Genomic DNA, 19470 nt, shown 5'->3' on the forward strand with positions numbered 1-19470 from the left:
CTTTCATCTTTATATAGTTCATTAGATGGAGGTTTAACATCTAACAGACCCTCGATATAATGGACTTTCATCTCGATATAGTTCATTAAATAGAGGTTTTACATCAAACAGACCCTCGATATAATGGACTTTCACCTCTATATAGTTCATTAAATAGAGGTTACACTGTATACCCAAGGCCCCAAAAAAGTCTTCGAGAGCAAAAATAAAACCAGCGCGGTAACCCATAGGCCCCAAGCTACAGACGTTAACAATAACACCAAAATTAATTAACAAATTTAACGCGGTGACCCTAAGTCCAAGCTACGGACGTTAACATTTACACCAACGTTAATTAACAAGGAGTTTAACACATATAGGGCAATAATCAGCGGCTGTTGAGGAGGTTAACATGTTAATAGTTGAATGGAATGTTGAGTAGCGACTGTTATTTGGCCCCCAAGGTTAGTGTACCTCTCTTAGGGTGTCTTACCTGACCTGACCTTATATGACTGGACCTGACAAAACCTAACCTAACCTGACATAAAAATAACCTAACCAGATATGATATAACCTAATGTGACTGAACCTAACCTACATAAATCACAGCTAAAATAATCATAATAATCCACTTTTCATCAATAACTCGTAATATAATCCTAACTAATATAATCACTTATTATTAATTCAAACTCCCTTGTGGCAAAGTACTGAACTAGAAATTATTAGATTATAGATATATTAAATTACTTTATATATCTTCTATAATTTAAAGTTTGAGTTATAACTTAATAATATAATTAGATATTTCTGTTATTCTAGGCTTAATTACTATTAATCTCAGGGTCAACAAGGGTCAACGTTACACCGCTGATATGACCCCAATGACTACACGCAATGCTAAATACAAAATCACCTCGACGTTTTCACTACGATGGATAAACAAACAAAAACACAGTTAAATATTAAATAAAAACAGCAAAAAAAAACCAAACACAAGGGTTAATATGGTCGTCCTTCAACCACATCCAGCGTAAGACATATTAGGGGTAAACAAAATCTATGGGTATATTATACACTAGGTGGATGATAACCTCTGTACATACACATGGGGCGTTACCTCAGGTCCTGCGGTAGGCTTGGGGAGAGGGTGGGGGAGAGAGGGGGGGGATGTAAACAAATCATCACATACAGGTCGAGCAATGGCCTGGGGTCTTGCACGGTGGACGATCGTCGGCGATGGTGGGCGGAGCCGTGTCGTGGCGGTAAATTTCGCGGCAATTTTTTTTAAACGCCGTCGAATCGCGGCAAATACCCGACTAAATTAGAAGACAACGTTGAATAATATCTTTGAAAATAACAATAGAATGATAGATATAAGTTGACTAGAGAAGACAGAACTTGAATCACTTTAAAATATCAATTAATAGGGAGAACAACAGAGCCCGATCAAGTGTCGAGGCCGGGGGGGATTTGTGTTTACGGAGACCGGAGGCTCGAGACCATCGCTGACGTCATCCCGTGCGACCGCAGTGAGTCTGGGTAGAGAGGGGAGACAAGAGGAACGGAATGAGAGGGAGGGAGGTGAGGAACGGAGCGAAAACGGGATAGGGACGGGACGAGAGGTTAAAAATCCCATGCGCGAGCTACAGAGTGAGTGTTTGTTTAGCCTCCCAAGCCTTTTACCATCGAAGCCGAAGAAGTCAATATAAGGAATATCTTGCTCACTATCAGAAGCATGATTACTGTTGTCCATACCACCAGTCCCCCATGCATGACTACCTTTGTGATTGGTACTAGAGGAGGTGGAGGAGGTAGATCCCCGCGGCACGTTGCTAGCGTTCTTATGGGCTGCAATGCGATAACAGGCAGGGAGTTAAGATGGCCGCTTTCTCTCACGGAGAAGGGGGAGGGGGGGGGGTACATTACCTCTTTATAAAGCTGTCATTATCATCATTATTATACAGCCATTCACGAACATTCACATAATCATCAACTGTCTCCGATGATGGTAAATTCAACACGTCGGTCGTAATCATAGATAAGACACAACTTTAGCCCCCAAGCCAATTTATTTAAGTACAGTCTCCTTGACTAGTGCGTCTACAGGGGCTCGTTGGGTTTTGTGCAGTGTGGCAGTCCTGTGTTTGTTTACATTCGACAGAAGGAAACTCGCAATGGTATAAACAATTAAAATAATATCAAAACAAATATCTCAAAGAAAATGTTTACGTGGAATGTTTAAGAGACGAAAATTTTTGTGGAATGCGTATAAGACGAGCTCCTGTAAACACACTAGTGAAGGGGACTTTACCTCTGGCTCACGTACAAACATACCCCACGGCAAAACAACAAACACTTCCGCGGTACTTGGTGAAAAGTACGATCCTTACCCCCCCTCCCTCAATACCCTGGGCTAATCATCAACACTACTCATATGAAAGCATTTTGAAAGCCCTGTTGATAAGACAAGACATTCCTACAGCATTCAAGAAAGGAAACAGACATCAAAACAAACATGATAATGGCTATATGTCTAAGTTCTAATGAAGGGAATAATATTAAGAGAAGGAGAGACTTTAGCAACCACACACAATGTCTTCGGAGAAACGTACACACACACACGGACGTACATGTTTTTTGTGGTGCTCGTGTGAACGTTTGTATAGCGAGAGCAACGTGTGCCTGAGGTCTGCCACAAGCCACTGCCACGATACAAACGTACAAGCGACCCCCACGACGACCCACAAACCAGTGTGTAAAATAATCTCCGAGACACCGGTCAATAATAAAAACATTACCGAGAAAACAAACGTAAACATTCCGCATCCCCGAAGGACTAACGTCTACACAGAGCACAAGACATCGAACATGTAAACAACACTATCTGTCTAGGCATGCATAAAGCGATCACTGACCCTCCATAATATTGTAGGCTTAAGAATCGTGTCGCAATGCAGCAGTGGGGGGGCAGGAGAGAGAGAGACAAAAAATAAATTACTCTCGTTACGTAAACAAGATGTGGGGGGGGTGGTGGGGGGTGAAACAACATCGCGACGCCTGTGCATTTCACTACCAGCCGGGACTCTTACTGGTTTAGGGGTCAAGCGTTTATCCATACACACTGTGGGAATAAAATCTGTGGTGGGAATAAAGTCCGGGATTATGACAGGGGATGACGGACGGAACACGACTACTCAGCTGTGGGGTGTCCAAAGATCACATCACCGAAACACAAGAGAGAGGAACACAGAAATCTGATCATCGAATATCTGTTTAGGGTCTGATATTTCTCCTCTATAAACTGGGCTCTTGGACCTTATTGGGCATCCGAGGACGAGACACAAACAAGAATTATGATTTGGGGGTAATTCCTCGACTTAATGACCAAGAACTAAATTGAAACGAGAATTACCATTGTATTAAGCGCGCGGGGGGGGGGAGGGGGGGGACATCGTTACGTAGGGTAAATTGGCTTTCTCGACCTTAAACGACTTCCGAGGACAAACCCCAAACAAGAATTAAAACTCCGATGGGTCGTTTCACTTCGTCCCGGTTGACTCGTGGCGTGAAAATGCACAGACTGGATATAGTGTCCACGATACTTACGACCTCGTTGAGAATGCTGAAGTGTTCCTCTGGGATGGGGGGAGTTAATGATTGGTTTGGCCTGTCTGTCTGGGGAACGAACAGACCAACAGCAGTGGATCTTTACTCAGACATTTATGAGATCAAGAGGGGGAAAAAATTTATCATGTTAAATGTCGACCACAGTCTAGGGTGTTGAGTGGTGGTGATAGTGGTGCAGGGTGGTGGTGGTGGTGGTCAAGTCATCGTTACCATACTCAAGGGGTTAAATCACCATACTCAAGCCTAATAACCAATAATTAACCCATGGCCAAACATCACCACCAAGCCAAACACCACCTCGACCCATGACTGCGGTCGACCGGACAATCACCCACGAAACGCTAAACCACATCTCAACGACGAGGCCGCCAGTACCATCAAAACTGGGAGTGACCTAACATGACCTAACGAGGCGCCCCCATTGGAGAATTACCAGGGGGAATATTAGCGTGGGGAAAAAATATATATAATACCAAGAATAATGTCGAAAAATTATTGCAAGAATAAATATTTTCCAATACAAAATACTTACTATTGAATAAATACATCAAATAGTTAACATTGGTGAAGTAATTTGAAGTAGTTTGACCATTAGGTAGTATTTAAGGGATTTTCACCATTATGCAAAATTAAAGGGAATCTCTGTTTTTGGTAAGAGGTGAATAATGGAGGCATCTGGGTGATATTTCTAGAGGAATTTCTGTAATTATTCTCATAGGCAGATGGGTAAAATAAAATAGTTAGGGGTACACACACACAAACATGTATACAGAGTTACACACACAAATGTACACTCACTCACTCACTAGCCAATTATTTAAGCTATTTAACTAACTCACAAATACACTATAATCTATTAAAAAAAAAACACTAACACACACACAAACACACCCTAACACTACACACACCCTAACACTACAACACACACACACACGCACACACACACACACACACACACACACACGCACACATATTATTATTACACTACCCGACCAGTAGTAACTCTAGGCTCTCATTGATGGCGGTTAACTATAACAGGAAGTAAATTAAAGAAAAAAGATGATAAATTATGTAAATGTAGGATGTTATCTTTTAATTAGAGTCAATAAAGGGGATTCCAAGACCCATTTACACCATGACTGAAATATTGGAAGAATTTTATGATTTTTTGAGAATTTAATAAAGAAAATTCCAAGATGGTTTAGAAAAGTTGAAATATTGGAAGAATTTTATGATTTTTCGAGAATTTAATAAAGAAAATTCCAATATAATTTAGATTAAAGTTGAAATATTGAAAGATTTTTATAATTTTTACAAGAAAAGACAATCCCAACACCAGCTTAATTTTTAAAAACACTACAGTTTATATTAAAAGTTGAAAAAGAAAATAAACTCAACAGAGATGAATTTAACTACAGAAACCTTATCTAGTTTTGGCAATAAGTGCAAGAGGTGCAGTAACAGGTGCTTCAAACACACTGATAAGACTTGTGTTCTAATGCAATAATCTTTGCAATGTGGGACTCAATAACTAGCCTGGCATCTACACACACACAAGGATGGTTGGTACAGTGAAACCTCGATATAATGGACTTTCATCTCTAATTACCTCGTTAGATGGGGTGTTTACATCTAACGGACCCTCGATATAATGGACTTTCATTTCTAATTACCTCGTTAGATGGGGTGTTTACATCTAACGGACCCTCGATATAATGGACTTCATCTCTAATTCCCTCGTAAGATGGGGGTGTTTACATCTAACGGACCCTCGATATAATGGACTTTCATCTCTAATTACCTTGTTAGATGGGGTGTTCACTGTACATCTGACAGACCCTCGATATAATGGACACCCTTCAATATAGTCCCTTAAATAGAGGTTTCACTGTAATCGCCAAACACCTGACATATCTGCCTCTTAGCCCCATCTCATACTAAACACAGCAATCTGAGAAATCTAAAAAAAAAATGCCGATACGTTTGTCGACTTTTCCGACGAAACGCACCACCTCCCCGCCCCCCCCAATCTTACCGTCCATACTCCGCGACGACAGCTTCCTTCTGCTTAGGGTTCTTTCGAATTCGGGATTGTTGCGGTCGCTAAGATTTGCGGCCATACGGGACTGGTATTGCGTGCGGCCGGAGTAGCGGAACTTGGACCCCAGACGTGGCCATAGACCTTGTTTCTGCGGCGGCTCTGGGGTCATTAATCTGTAAACAAACCAGCGATGTTGGGTAACCTTCTGGGGGGTCATCGGTGTTAACAAAAGTGTAAAAAACACCGCTCCATTTACTTGTCCCTATCACATCAATTAGAATGAAGAGCAACACTGAACACACTAAGCGATCTATTGAAGCAGTCCCACACAACTCTCGATAATAACAAAAGAAATATCAACCACACCAAGCGATCTGGCAAAATTAACACCCAACCATCAATTAGTACCAAAACAAGCGCCCCCCCCCCACACACTGAGCGATCAAGTGGAATTAATACTTAACCACCAATTAAAGCTATAAAAATAGTTACCATACTAGCGATCCGACGACAATATCTAAACAAGCGTCCCCCCCCCCCCAGACACACACTAAGCGACGTACACACAATCACTCACCTGAAGAAAGTGTGGTGTTCGACGCACACTTTCCACAACCTCTTAGCTGCCTTGTGATTGGGTAACTTGAAGCCGATGGTCGACTCGAAGGTTTCAAATTCGCCCGGTCGTATCTTAATGTAGAAGTTGCTGCGTTTATACGAGATCTTGAGAATCTTGGGCCATGCGAACCGGTTAATGCGTAGTCTAGGGGGTAGAGGAAGGAGTTAGTATTGGGGTCGTGATGCTATACGTGGGGAAGTGTTTGTTGATGCCTTTATCCAGTAATCTATCCTAGCTTAGGGTATGTCAACCTAACCTAACCAAACCTATAAATGCCTAACATAACCTAACCTACTCTGGACTTTCTTAACCTACACTTACCTGACTTAACCTACCCTAACTGACTTAACCTACCCTAACCAAGCTTTATCCCAACCTAACCTAACCTACCCTAACCAAGCTTTATCCCAACCTAACCTAACCTACCCTAACCAAGCTTTATCCCAACCTAACCTAACCTAACCTACCCTAACCAAGCTTTATCCCAACCTAACCTAACCTCCGTCAACACCAACAACACTCACTTATCTCTGTACACTAGGAGGCCCGACGCACACACCCCTAGCATGATGTCTACGCCCTCCGAGTCCTTGGCTGAGTGCATGTCCACGCCGTACATGGCTAATTTCTTGGCGTTTTCGAGATAATGGAGTTCTGCCTCGGCTGGTGTCTGGCCTCTGGGGGTGTAAAGAAATCATTATCTTTCATTATTATCATCATCATTGTCAATATGGTTTTAAGGCCACATTCTTGACCTGCCCTCGTTCCCACCAAATCCCCAATGTCTTGAGTATCATTTAAAGAAACCAAAGGCGAAAAATAACCCACTATGGTCTTTATGGAACCCTAATTGAACCACTAAGCTCTATATGGACCCCCTAAATGAGCCGCTAAACTCTATATGGACCCCCTAAATGAGTCTCTAAACTCTATATGGACCCCCTAAATGAACCTCTAAACTCTACATGGACCCCTAAATGAATCGCTAAACTCTACATGGACCCCTAAATGAGCCTCTAAACTCTATATGGACCCCTAAATGAGCCTCTAAACTCTACATGGACCCCTAAATGAACCTCTAAACTCTACATGGACCCCTAAATGAACCACTAGACTCAAAATGTACCCCTATGAACCCCAAAACGAACCAGTACTTCTAATATGGGCAGGTAAACGAACCCCCCACACCACCACAACTCACTTGTGGGTCTTGTGTAAATCCACGACTTTCTCCTCCAGTTCTGTGTTCTGATTGGGCGCGAAGGTGAACTCGGAGAGGTAGGTCGTGCCCGAGTGTTCCTTGGGGTCGTAGTCGCCGACCTCCGCCTGAACCATGTAGGACCCCAGGAGTGCGTGGGTGACGAACGAACACGGTAGTTTGCCCGTTAGGATGTCTTGGCGGACCTGTTGGCAGAAAAAGGACGTGATTGGTGGTGTTGTTGGCAGAAAAAGGACGTGATTGGTGGAGGTGTTGGCAGAAAAGGACGTGATTGGTGGAGGTGTTGGCAGAAAAGGACGTGATTGGTGGAGGTGTTGGCAGAAAAGGACGTGATTGGTGGAGGAGTTGAGAGTTTATCTCCCTCTGACTTGTTAATATTCTCCCTACTTTCTCTCTCCCTCACACACTCTCTCTCCCTCACACTCTCTCTCTCTCTCTCTCTCCTCACTACCTCCCTCACACACACCTCTCTCCCTCCCTCACTACCTGGAGACACAGTTGGTATCGGTAATATCTTCAATAACTGTGTGGGCTCTAGGGCTAACCTCGACCTAACACTTGGGCAGAAAAACCTCACCTGGAGACATAGTTGGTATCGAGTAATATCTTCAGCCAACTGTGTGGGATCCGGAGGTAAACTTGACCTCGAACTTGAACTCCCACGGCCCCTTCACCTGCTTGGAAGTCCTCTTTTCCAGGTTGAGCCAATTAGTGGTGTTGTTGGCGGTCGACGTAGAGGAGGCCAAAGTAGTCCTTCTCGAGGAGGTTGATGCGGTCTGCGATGCTCACCACCAGGTCGATCCCTTTGGCCTTTTTCTGTTGACAACGGGATGGTGTTTAGGGTCTGTTTATAGTTTAATTAATGACTTAATCTAACCGAACCTAACCTAATTCTAAACTAATCTAATGCTAATCTAATCTAACCCAATATAACTTAACCTAATGCTAGTCTAACTTAACCAAATGCTATTCTAACCTAATATAACTTAACCTAAACTAACACCAGTCTAACATAATCTTAACTAGACTAATATAACCTAAGTAAACCTAACCTAACTAAACTAACTAACCTAACCTAACCTAACCCTTTAACAGACTCAGCCAAGAACAGGGACAATTGTGTATGCAGTGTGTGTGTGGTTAGATGGCATTGAGAGTTAATGCAGTCATCTCATGTGTACCAAGGAATACTGAGGTGTGTGTGTGTGTGTGTGTTTTAATCTACTTTCCTCACACACACACACTACCACCACACACTACTAGCGCACACACCCTCACACACACACACTACCACCACACACTACTAGAGCACACACACCCTCACACACACACACACACACTACCACCACACACTACTAGCGCACACACACCCTCACACACACACACACTACCACCACACTACTAGTGCACACACCCTCACACACACACACACACACACACAACTACCCACACTTTTCTGGCGCACACACCCTCACACACACACACACACACACACAACTACCACCACACACTACTAGCGCAGACACACTTGTACATCTTCCCTAGCACCCTGGTGGCGGTGGACACACACACACACACACACACACACACACACGATGAATAATTGTGAGTTCTTATGGTAGCTAACCTAACCTAACCAAGCCTAACCTAGTCTTACTTTATCTTCATTGGTTAGGTTAGGTTATCTACCAATCTATCCCTGGGGTTAACTCACTCTATCTATCTATCCATCCATCCACCTATCTATCTATCTATCTATCTATCTATCTATCTATCTATCTATCAATCTATCTATTTATCCATCTATATATATATCCATCTATCCATTATGTATCCATCCATCCATCTATCTATCCATTATCTATCCATCCATCTATCTATCCATTATCTATCTATCCATCCACCCATCTATCCATCCATCCACCTATCTATCCATTATCTATCCATCCATCTATCTATCCATCTATCTATCCACCGGCTCACCTCAATGGCCACTTCGCAGTCCGTCCCGTCGAGCAGCTTGACCCGGGTGAGGACCATCTTACCCCGCGGGGCTTTGGCCGGGGATTTACTGGGGGACCCCGAGGCCTTCGTCTCCGCCCCGACGCCATTCTCGCCCTTACCCGCCTTCTCCTCCGGCATAGCTGCGGGTGTCTGGGGGGAGGGGGGGGGGTCAAACGTAAACATTAGAGAGGGTTGGGTGCTGGTATGAGAGGTTTAATTAAATACATCCAAATTCTCCCTTACAATTAACTAAACCAGACAAATTACATAGTTCAACCTAATTACCCTCCCCCCCCCCCAAAAATATACAGTTCAATAATACATAGAGACTAATGACCCCAAATGCAAACAGCTAATTCAAAAAGGTATCACTGTAACGACATCATTGTATCCATGCTAAGTGGTTCTGGCATTACACTAGGGAAAACCTCTAACGACCACAAGCTCGTTAGAGGGCATAAATGGGGCATAACTACCAAAAAAATCTGATTGTTAGATAGTTAAAGTTATTAGTAGTAGTAGAAATTAGTTACATGGCATTACCTACTGTGCTAGGATAATGCAACGACCGGTGACGTACTTGAGGCCAGAAACGAACGAGGCTATTCATAATTGCAGCCTCTGGGGGTCACCTGATCATTAGCCCACCCCCCCCTTAAATGTTCACCTGAAATCACCCCAAGTTTATCCAGCCTGAAACTATCTGGGGGGGGGGGGGGGGGGGGGGGCTAATGCTCAGGTGATCCGTAGACTAAAAAATAACAAATGGCATCGTTCGTGGCGTTAACATCATCACCGTAAACAAATCATCTATTGACATCAACCCGGAGGTGACATCAAAAGACCCGTAGAAGCATGAAGCGATGTTGGCAGCAGCCGAGCCTAAACTAGTGCACCAAACGGGACGACGGACGCTCAAAAAAACAGCCGTACCCCCATTACCGAGATGATAAACAAGGGTACGGTAGGTCTAATGAATACCCGAGTGAGACGCGTATCAAGCCTGGAAAAAACAGATGCTGTGTTTGAGGTAACGCGACCGATGGCAAAGACGGAAAAAGTTACCTCCTTAGGGTGGATGGGTCTCCGAAAGCCCCACGAGACAGTAGACGTGATTGGCCGATCTGATGATAGAGCAAGAAATCTGATTGGCTCACAGTTCAAAATCGTGGGAGAAGGGGGGATATAAAAATGCTAACCTAACCTAAAAAGCTCTAGGGTAGAAGGAGGGCAGGGGGGGGTTGTCTGACCTACAAACACAACATTATTCTAACCACGTGATCGAAACTCCGGGATATAAAATACTAAACAGCGGAGAGAGAGAGAGAGAGAGAGAGAGAGAGAGAGAGAGAGACTAGCAGTATAAAACAGCGTCATCGGCCAACAACAATATGCCAGCACAGTAAGTCGAGCGTAAAACTTACTAAACTGTGGCCAAAGTAGAATAATTTATCTCTCAGCGCCAACATGGTCTGTGTACCAGTGAGATGAGGGGGGGGGGAGGAGGGAGGCTGTAAGAGACGTGGCAGAAAAAACATTTGATCGCGGGTATATATATTTGGTTTGGGGTGTTAGAGGTACAGTACATATATATAGTCCTGTGTGTGTGTGTGTGTGTGTGTGAGGTCTTAGTAGGTAGTTGTTTAAGGGAATTCTATAGTTGACTATTTCCAGGTATTTTTAGTTCTATATTAACTGAGATACTATGTTAGTCCACAAGACACACTCACACAACACAGAGTACAATGTTATAGACGCCAGAAACACTACAAATTAATAAACGCCAGAACACAACACAATGTTATAAACGCCAAAAACACACTATAAATTAATAAACGCCAGAACACAACACAATGTTATAAACGCTCGAAAACACTACAAATTAATAAACTCCAGAACACAACACAATGTTATAAACGCCAAACACACTATAAATTAATAAACGCCAGAACACAAGACAATGTTATAAACGCCGAAAACACTTCAAATTAATAAACTCCAGAACACACCATAATATTATAAATGCCAAACACACTACACACACAATGTTAAAACCGTCGTCTAAGCTTTATTATCTGTCTAGCCACAACGCAAACAACTCACAGTGCAACACCCCATAGTGGGCGCTGGCCTGTTCAAGCAGCAACCCTAACCTCAACGCTGCCAAGAGGAACAACAGTTAAGCGGATCCATCGACACAAACACACGACACATAAGTCTTTCTCTAGGGTCCAACATACACACATGAGGTACAGTCGTCGGAGAATCTAACTCACGTTCGATCGTCACAAATATCGTCCTCGTTAACGATCTACGTACACCAACGATGTGGTTTACACTCGGTACTATGTGCCAATGGAGTGCAACTGTATCGGCGAATTAAAAAAAACACACACACACAAAAGCATGTACGTCCACAAATCCTCCCAAAACCAGACTGACTAACATATACACACACACACACCAGTACATACACGGGTCTCATTGTCAACACTAACAATAACAAACATAAAAAAAATAATAGACAACAGTCCGGCCCTTGGAGGTGTGGCACTAGGGGGGGCGGCTATTGTCTCCCTGCCTCGGCTTCCTGCCTCGAGAACATATCTTCTGATGATCTTGGCCCAGTATTGTTTTGTATTCCAGACATGTTTCATTCTCTCTCTCCATCTATTCTCTTCTCTCTCCAAAAATAATCCCATGTTAATCTAAAATCCCACAATTAATCCCACCTAACCCCCCAAAGAGATCCGCTGCTGGTTACTCAGAGAACCGGATTCGAATCGGCATCCCTACAGTTAAAAACGTTGATGAACACGACGTAATAACAAACTTGGTGATTATGGTAGGAGTCATGACCTTTTTACACACACACACACACACACACACACACACACACACACACACACACACACACACACACACTATATTGACTCCCATACATCTGGGGGCCTTCAGCTCAGGGGTGTGTCGTGGGTGTATGGCTTCTGTTGTTTGGGTGATAATAGCGACGCTAATCCGTCCGAACACACTCACAGGTGACGCATAAGGGTGCTTAATCGCGACGCACTAATGGGGTGGTGGGGGGTGGGGGGTGGGGGTGGGGTGGGGGTGGGGTGGGGGTGGTGGGGGTGGGTAATCTTCAGGTGATGTCACAACTCCTCGGTATCAACACTTAAGCGCACACAGAGTAAAATAGTCCAATCGATTCCTAGAGGTTACTTTAAGGCGTCGAGGATAAACACCGTGTGTAGCTAGACAACACCGTGTGACAAGGAATAATACACACTTATTATACACACACACACACACACCCTCCCTCTCTCACTCACACACACACACACACACACTAACCAATGCTTCTTTCCCATACACTTGTCACCAAACAGTCATACAGACAATCAATCACTCCTTATCAATCTAATTTTGTATTATTTTACCTGAAGATTAGACACCCTAGTTCACCTGATGATTAGACACCCTTATGCTAACCTGACCTAACCTACCATAACCTAACCTAAGGCCCAAGGAAACACTAGGGTGTCTAATAATCAGGTAAAATAAACTAATATACAGTATACACATTCAAGAGGACAAGTGTACTGATAACCTCCAAGTGATTACAGTACACAAACACCACAACCACCGATCAAGCTGTAAATACCAAAGATAACGACCTGACACCGTAATCAGCTTGGGGTAACGGACAGGGGGGGGGGGTGTTAACAGGTGAGCGGACGAATGGACGAATCACAGCCGAGGTCAAGAGGTCAATCTAGTTAGGGCCTCTCTACACCCTCCCCCCACTGAGAGGGAGGGGGGAGTGGGGGGGGTAATCTTCAGGTGAGCCTTATATATAAACTAAAACACTATATACACCAATGTATATATAAGTGTTCGTACATCTGTCACCTCATGTTACTGATTTATTACGACGTGTAAATACAGAAACAATAACAATATCCGTCACAAATATGAACTCCACTACGCATCAGAGTCGAGTTCTGTTCATATTTGTTCTGTGGATGAGATTTTATTTTTTGTATTTCACAACAGATATACAATTTTAATATGGGAACACTGATCACTTGAAGATTAGACACCCCAGTTTATTTCACCTGAAGATAAAACACCCCAATGGAAATCTAATTTAACCTAACTTAAATTAACTTAATCTAATGTTAACCTAACTTTAACTAACTCAATCTAATGTTAACCTAACTTTAACGTAATCTAATGTTAACCTAACTTAAACTAACTTAATCTAATGTTAACCTAACTTTAACTAACTTAATCTAATGTTAACCTAACTTTAACTATAATCTAATGTTAACCTAACTTAATCTAATGTTAACCTAACTTAATCTAACACTAAACCCCAGGTAGCATTGGGGTGTCTAATCTACAGGTGTTTCCTAATCATCGGTTTTCTTGATTTTAAAGCAACTTCCCGAGGCTGCCAGTGTGAGTGTTTACCTCGGGATGACTTCTTTGGGGTGGGAAGAGGGAAGGAGGGGACTTCTCTATCCCCCAAGCCAGGGTCCTAACAGCGGAAAAAGTCGCATGCTATTTTTCCCCGCTGGTTCTGCCTCGGGATTCATAATTCTAACGTGTCGTGGGAAGGTTTACGAGCTTTGCTTTATTTCACCTGATGATTAAATGCTACACGGTGGGGTTAGGACTGGGTTAGCATTGGGTTAGGTTAGTTAGTGTTAGGTTAGGATAGAGTTAAATTAAGTTAGTGTTAGGGAAGGTCAGGTTAATGTTAGGTTGGGTTAGGATAGAGTTAAGCTAGGTTAATGTTAGATTAGGACAGGTTAGATTAAGAATGGTTGGGTTAGGATAGAGTTAAGCTAGGTTAATGTTAGATTAGGACAGGTTAGATTAAGAATGGTTGGGTTAGGATAGAGTTGCTTAGGTTAATGTTAGATTAGGACAGGTTAGATTAAGAATGGTTGGGTTAGGATAGAGTTAAGCTAGGTTAATATTAGATTAGGACAGGTTAGATTAAGAATGGTTGGGTTAGGATAGAGTTAAGCTAGGTTAAAGTTAGATTAGGACAGGTTAGATTAAGAATGGTTGGGTTAGGATAGAGTTAAGCTAGGTTAATGTTAGATTAGGACAGATTAGATTAAGAATGGTTAGGTTAGGATAGAGTTAAGCTAGGTTAATATATTAGATTAGGACAGATTAGATTAAGAATGGTTAGGTTAGGATACTTAGGTTAAGTAGTATGATGGTTAGGTTAGGTTACCATTAAATCTGGCTCGCCCGTCAGTCTAATCACCAGGTGAAATAATCAATGGTATCTCCTCCTCATATCACCTGTTCTTATAACCAATACAATCACCTGAGCTGTCACCTCAACAATCATAACCTAACCAAACCCAACACTAACCCAACACTAACCAACACTAACCAACCAAACCCAACACTAACCAACCAAACCCAACACTAACCCAACCAAACCCAACACTAACCCAACACTAACCCAACACTAACCTAACCAAACCCAACACTAACCCAACCAAACCCAACACTAACCCAACCAAACCCAACACTAACCCAACCAAACCCAACACTAACCCAACCAAACCCAACACTAACCCAACACTACCCAACCAAACCCAACCAAACCCAACACTAACCCAACCAAACCCAACACTAACCCACCAAGCCCAACACTAACCCAACACAAACCCAACACTAACCCAACCAAACCCAACACTAACCCAACCAAACCCAACCAAACCCAACACTAACCCAACCAAACCCAACACTAACCCAACCAAACCCAACACTAACCCAACCAAACCCAACACTAACCCAACACTAACCCAACCAAACCCAACACTAACCCAACCAAACCCAACACTAACCCAACCCTAACTTAACCCAGGTAGGATTAGTGGTATTTAATTAACAAGGGAAATAAACAGTGATCTCTACAACCCAACTTAACCTAACCCTAACTTAACCCAGGTAGGATTAGAGGTATTTAATTAACAAGGGAAATAAACAGTGATCTCTACAACCCAACTTAACCTAACCCTAACTTAACCCAACATAAACCTAACCTAACCCCACACAAACCTAACCTAACCCCAGTACACAATTTGATAATATTCAGTTATAATTCCTTAAAAAATCCTTAATAATTAATAATAAGTTTAAGTTATTAATTCCCATATATATATATCTGTAAAGTATATATCAATTAATATATAAGTAATTAATATAGAGTGAATATATCATTATTTAGTGAGTTATTGAAGAAATGACAAATACTTAATAATAATAATAATAATAATAATAATAATAATAATAATAAAAATAATAATAATAATAATAATAAATATAATAATAATAATAAAAATAATAATAATAATAATAATAATAATAATAATAATAATAATAATAATAAAAATAATAATAATAATAATAATAATAATAATAATAATAATAATAATAATAAAAATAATAATATCCAATAAAATTTAAAAAAATACCAAAAAAATAAAAATAAAATAAAAAATACGAGAAATAAATTAATGTAAATATTATTGTTTATTATTAGTTAAAAGACAAGCATTTAATTACGAAGTATTTAAAAACTCCTAAATTATTGAAATTCTAGTTTATTCGTTATTTACGGTGATTTACAACCTATTGATAAGATAGATTAAATATTTGTGATCATAAAAACATCATAAAAACTACAAAATATTTTATCAATTGAGAGAAAATAATAAAAATAAAATATATTTAATTTAACCTGCCCATCCCACCTCAACGTCTACCATCACTTACCTTAAATCAGGTTATAACACCTAATTAACACCACTTAATCCACTCGTATTAATCAGAAAGGATCACTAGTTGGTATTTAATCCAGTAGGGAGACATAAATCACTTAATAACATCACCAGAGAGGAAAATAAACCGGGTCAGGAGCAACACGATGTGACTTTACTATAGCTGCCATCATGTATTCTTCCGCCCTGTTGATTCACTCTCTAACACCTAAATAAATTATCCGATATTATCATCCATTTTAAATAATATCATTAAATTTATCGTATTTTTTTATATGGATTTAATTAGGTTGGTTTTTTTTATAGGTTTTTATTTTAAGAGAAATTTGATAATATATTGGAGGACTAGTTTTTGTCCGCCCAATATAAACAAGTGGTCATGACAGTGATGCCAACTCAATGAATGATGTCACGGGATTTTATTTTTGAATTATTTTTATGGTTTTTCGGGATTTTCAATGATTTTTTTACATTTTTAATGATTTTTTTAGGATTTCTCCGGATTATTATGGATTTAATTTCATTTATTTAGAGGGATTTTATTATTGTTATTCAGTATTTTTATTCCCGAGCTGATATATTAAGCAAATTAACGACTTTTAATTATTTTTTCATAAGTGTTTATTTCATTGATATTGTGTATGTATTAAGTGTATACGTATTATCGTATACATTTTAATTCATGTGATAATGTATACGTGTTAACATACATGTCAGTATGTACGTGTATAAAATAGCAGTTTAAGGTTCGTGGATGGGTGACAAGTTGGCAACACTGACCAGTAGAGCAGGGTGGGGACTCATTTAATTTATAATAAATAATAATAACATCCTTCTATTACAACCTTCTACCTCTATTTCCTTACACAATAGAATCTAATCTATTACCTCCTTCTAATAGCATATATAAGAGATTTATAGACCTGGTATAATATAAACAGTCCTTTTTCATTAGTATTTTCCTAGTTTGGGGGAATGAAAACTCAGTAGAAATTAATTTTAATATTATAATAGAACTTGATCTATTAAAACCCTAGAATGGATTATAGAGGATAGTTCTTACTGATATAATAGAACTTGATCTATTAAAACCCTAGAATGGATTATAGAGGATAGTTCTTGTTGATATAATAGTCATATTTAATAGCTAGTTACAATATGATTAAATTGGTGATAGTTAGTAAAGGTTATGTATTTTTTCTATATATAATTGAAGGATTGTGATCTATTGTATATTAAAATTTACCATGGAAGTTTATTAAGCTGGGATGAAAGTTTATTAAGCTGGGATGATAGATTAAGGATGAATAGAAGTTTAATTATATAAGTGTGGGAAGATTTTTAAAATAGAAAGTTATTTTTAAGCATACACACACACACACACTCACACACACAAACACACACACACAAACACACACACACACACACACACACACACACACTCACACAAACACACACACACACACACACACAAACACACAAACACTGCACACACTCCCAAACATACACACACACTCAAACACTCCAAAACACACACACACACACACACAAACACTTCCAAACACACACACACACACACTGCACACACACACACACACACAAACACTTCCAAACACACACACACACACACACACAAACAGAAACAAACAGACTAACACACGCACAGACAAGGGTGGTTCCAACGGTGTACTTGACGAGAAAGATAATTTACTTAACAAGGTCTTACATTGGTTGTTGTGTGTGCGTGTGTGTCTGTCGCTTTGACCTCCTTACCACACCCTTATCCACGCCATAATCACACCCTGACGACCCCAATCCACCATTAACCACACCCTGACGACCCCTATCCACCCCTTAACCACACCCTGACGACCCCTATCCACCATTACCCACACCCCTGAAGACCCCTATCCCTTTAACCACACCCTGAAGACCCCTATCCACCCCTTAACCACACCCTGAAGACCCTATCCACCATTAACCACACCCTGAAGACCCCTATCCACCATTAACCACACCTGACGACCTATCCACCCCTTAACCACACCCTGACGACCCCTATCCACCCCTTAACCACACCCCTGAAGACCCCTATCCACCATTAACCACACCCTGACGACCCCTTATCCACCCCTTTAACCACACCCTGAAGACCCTTATCCACCCCTTAACCACACCCTAAAGACCCCCATTAACCACACCCTGAAGACCCCTATCCACCATTAACCACACCCTGACGACCCCTATCCACCCCTTTAACCACACCCCTGAAGACCCCTATCCACCATTAACCACACCCTGACGACCCCTATCCACCCCTTAACCACCCTGACGACCCTATCCAACCCTTTAACCACACCCTGACGACCCCAATCCACCATTAACCACACTCTGACGACCCCTATCCACCATTAACCACACCCTGAAGACCCCTATCCACCCCTTAACCACACCCTGAAGACCCCTATCCACCATTAACCACACCCTGACGGCCCTTACCAACCAATAACCACACCCTTAGTCTCTATTAACCACACCCTTAACTACATTTTAACCATTAACAATAACTTTAACCCGGCTAGCTGTGGTTAATGTTTCATAATAGTATTGCAAATTACACCATTAACTATGTCCGTGTTGTTATTACTTGTTTTAGTCCCGTATTTACCTATTTATAACTCATTACCCCTTGTCTGTCGCTAGAGGAACGCCCATTCACCCATTATAACCCATTAATAGGTAAATATACCCATAAAAATAGGTTTATATTCCTATTTTAACTCACCTTCTTTTAATAGATCCTAATGAGAAGGAAATGGGGGAAGAGAAATAGGTAATGGATGTTTCAGATGACAAGGGGTTGTTAAAGCATACTTATAGTCCTTAAACCCCTCCCTTGGCCCCCCCCTAAGGGCTTACCTTTAAGGGGTGTCCTAATTACGGGGTTTAGATGCGCGCCACCCCTCACACCTGACCCGGATCAGAGATAAACAAAGAACATTTATAATTGACTAAATAATTTTAATAATTAACTAAAAAATCAAATCTTGATAATTAAATTAATAAAATTATTATTAAATTGATATAATTAGGTATACATAAGTATTTATTTACTCACATATATGTGTATTCGTTAAAATTTACATATACTTTACATAGACAC

General features: G+C 41.0%; 1 protein-coding gene across 1 annotated transcript in view; it reads right to left on the reverse strand.

The window, feature by feature from the left end:
• LOC121857477 (band 4.1-like protein 3) overlaps positions 1 to 16479 on the reverse strand; it is a 41763-nt gene extending 25284 nt beyond the window's left edge. Inside the window, 10 exon segments of the mRNA XM_042353534.1 lie at positions 1666 to 1830; positions 5645 to 5823; positions 6228 to 6413; positions 6794 to 6946; positions 7471 to 7673; positions 8066 to 8123; positions 8125 to 8219; positions 8221 to 8304; positions 9472 to 9642; positions 16303 to 16479. Of these exon segments, the coding sequence (XP_042209468.1) occupies positions 1666 to 1830; positions 5645 to 5823; positions 6228 to 6413; positions 6794 to 6946; positions 7471 to 7673; positions 8066 to 8123; positions 8125 to 8219; positions 8221 to 8304; positions 9472 to 9630 (1282 nt within the window). The 5' untranslated portion in view covers positions 9631 to 9642; positions 16303 to 16479.
• Between the last annotated feature and the right edge of the window lie 2991 nt (positions 16480 to 19470).

The sequence above is a fragment of the Homarus americanus genome, unplaced genomic scaffold (assembly GCF_018991925.1).
Source record: "Homarus americanus isolate GMGI-L3 unplaced genomic scaffold, GMGI_Hamer_2.0 scaffold19065, whole genome shotgun sequence".
NCBI classification, from domain to species: domain Eukaryota; kingdom Metazoa; phylum Arthropoda; class Malacostraca; order Decapoda; family Nephropidae; genus Homarus; species Homarus americanus.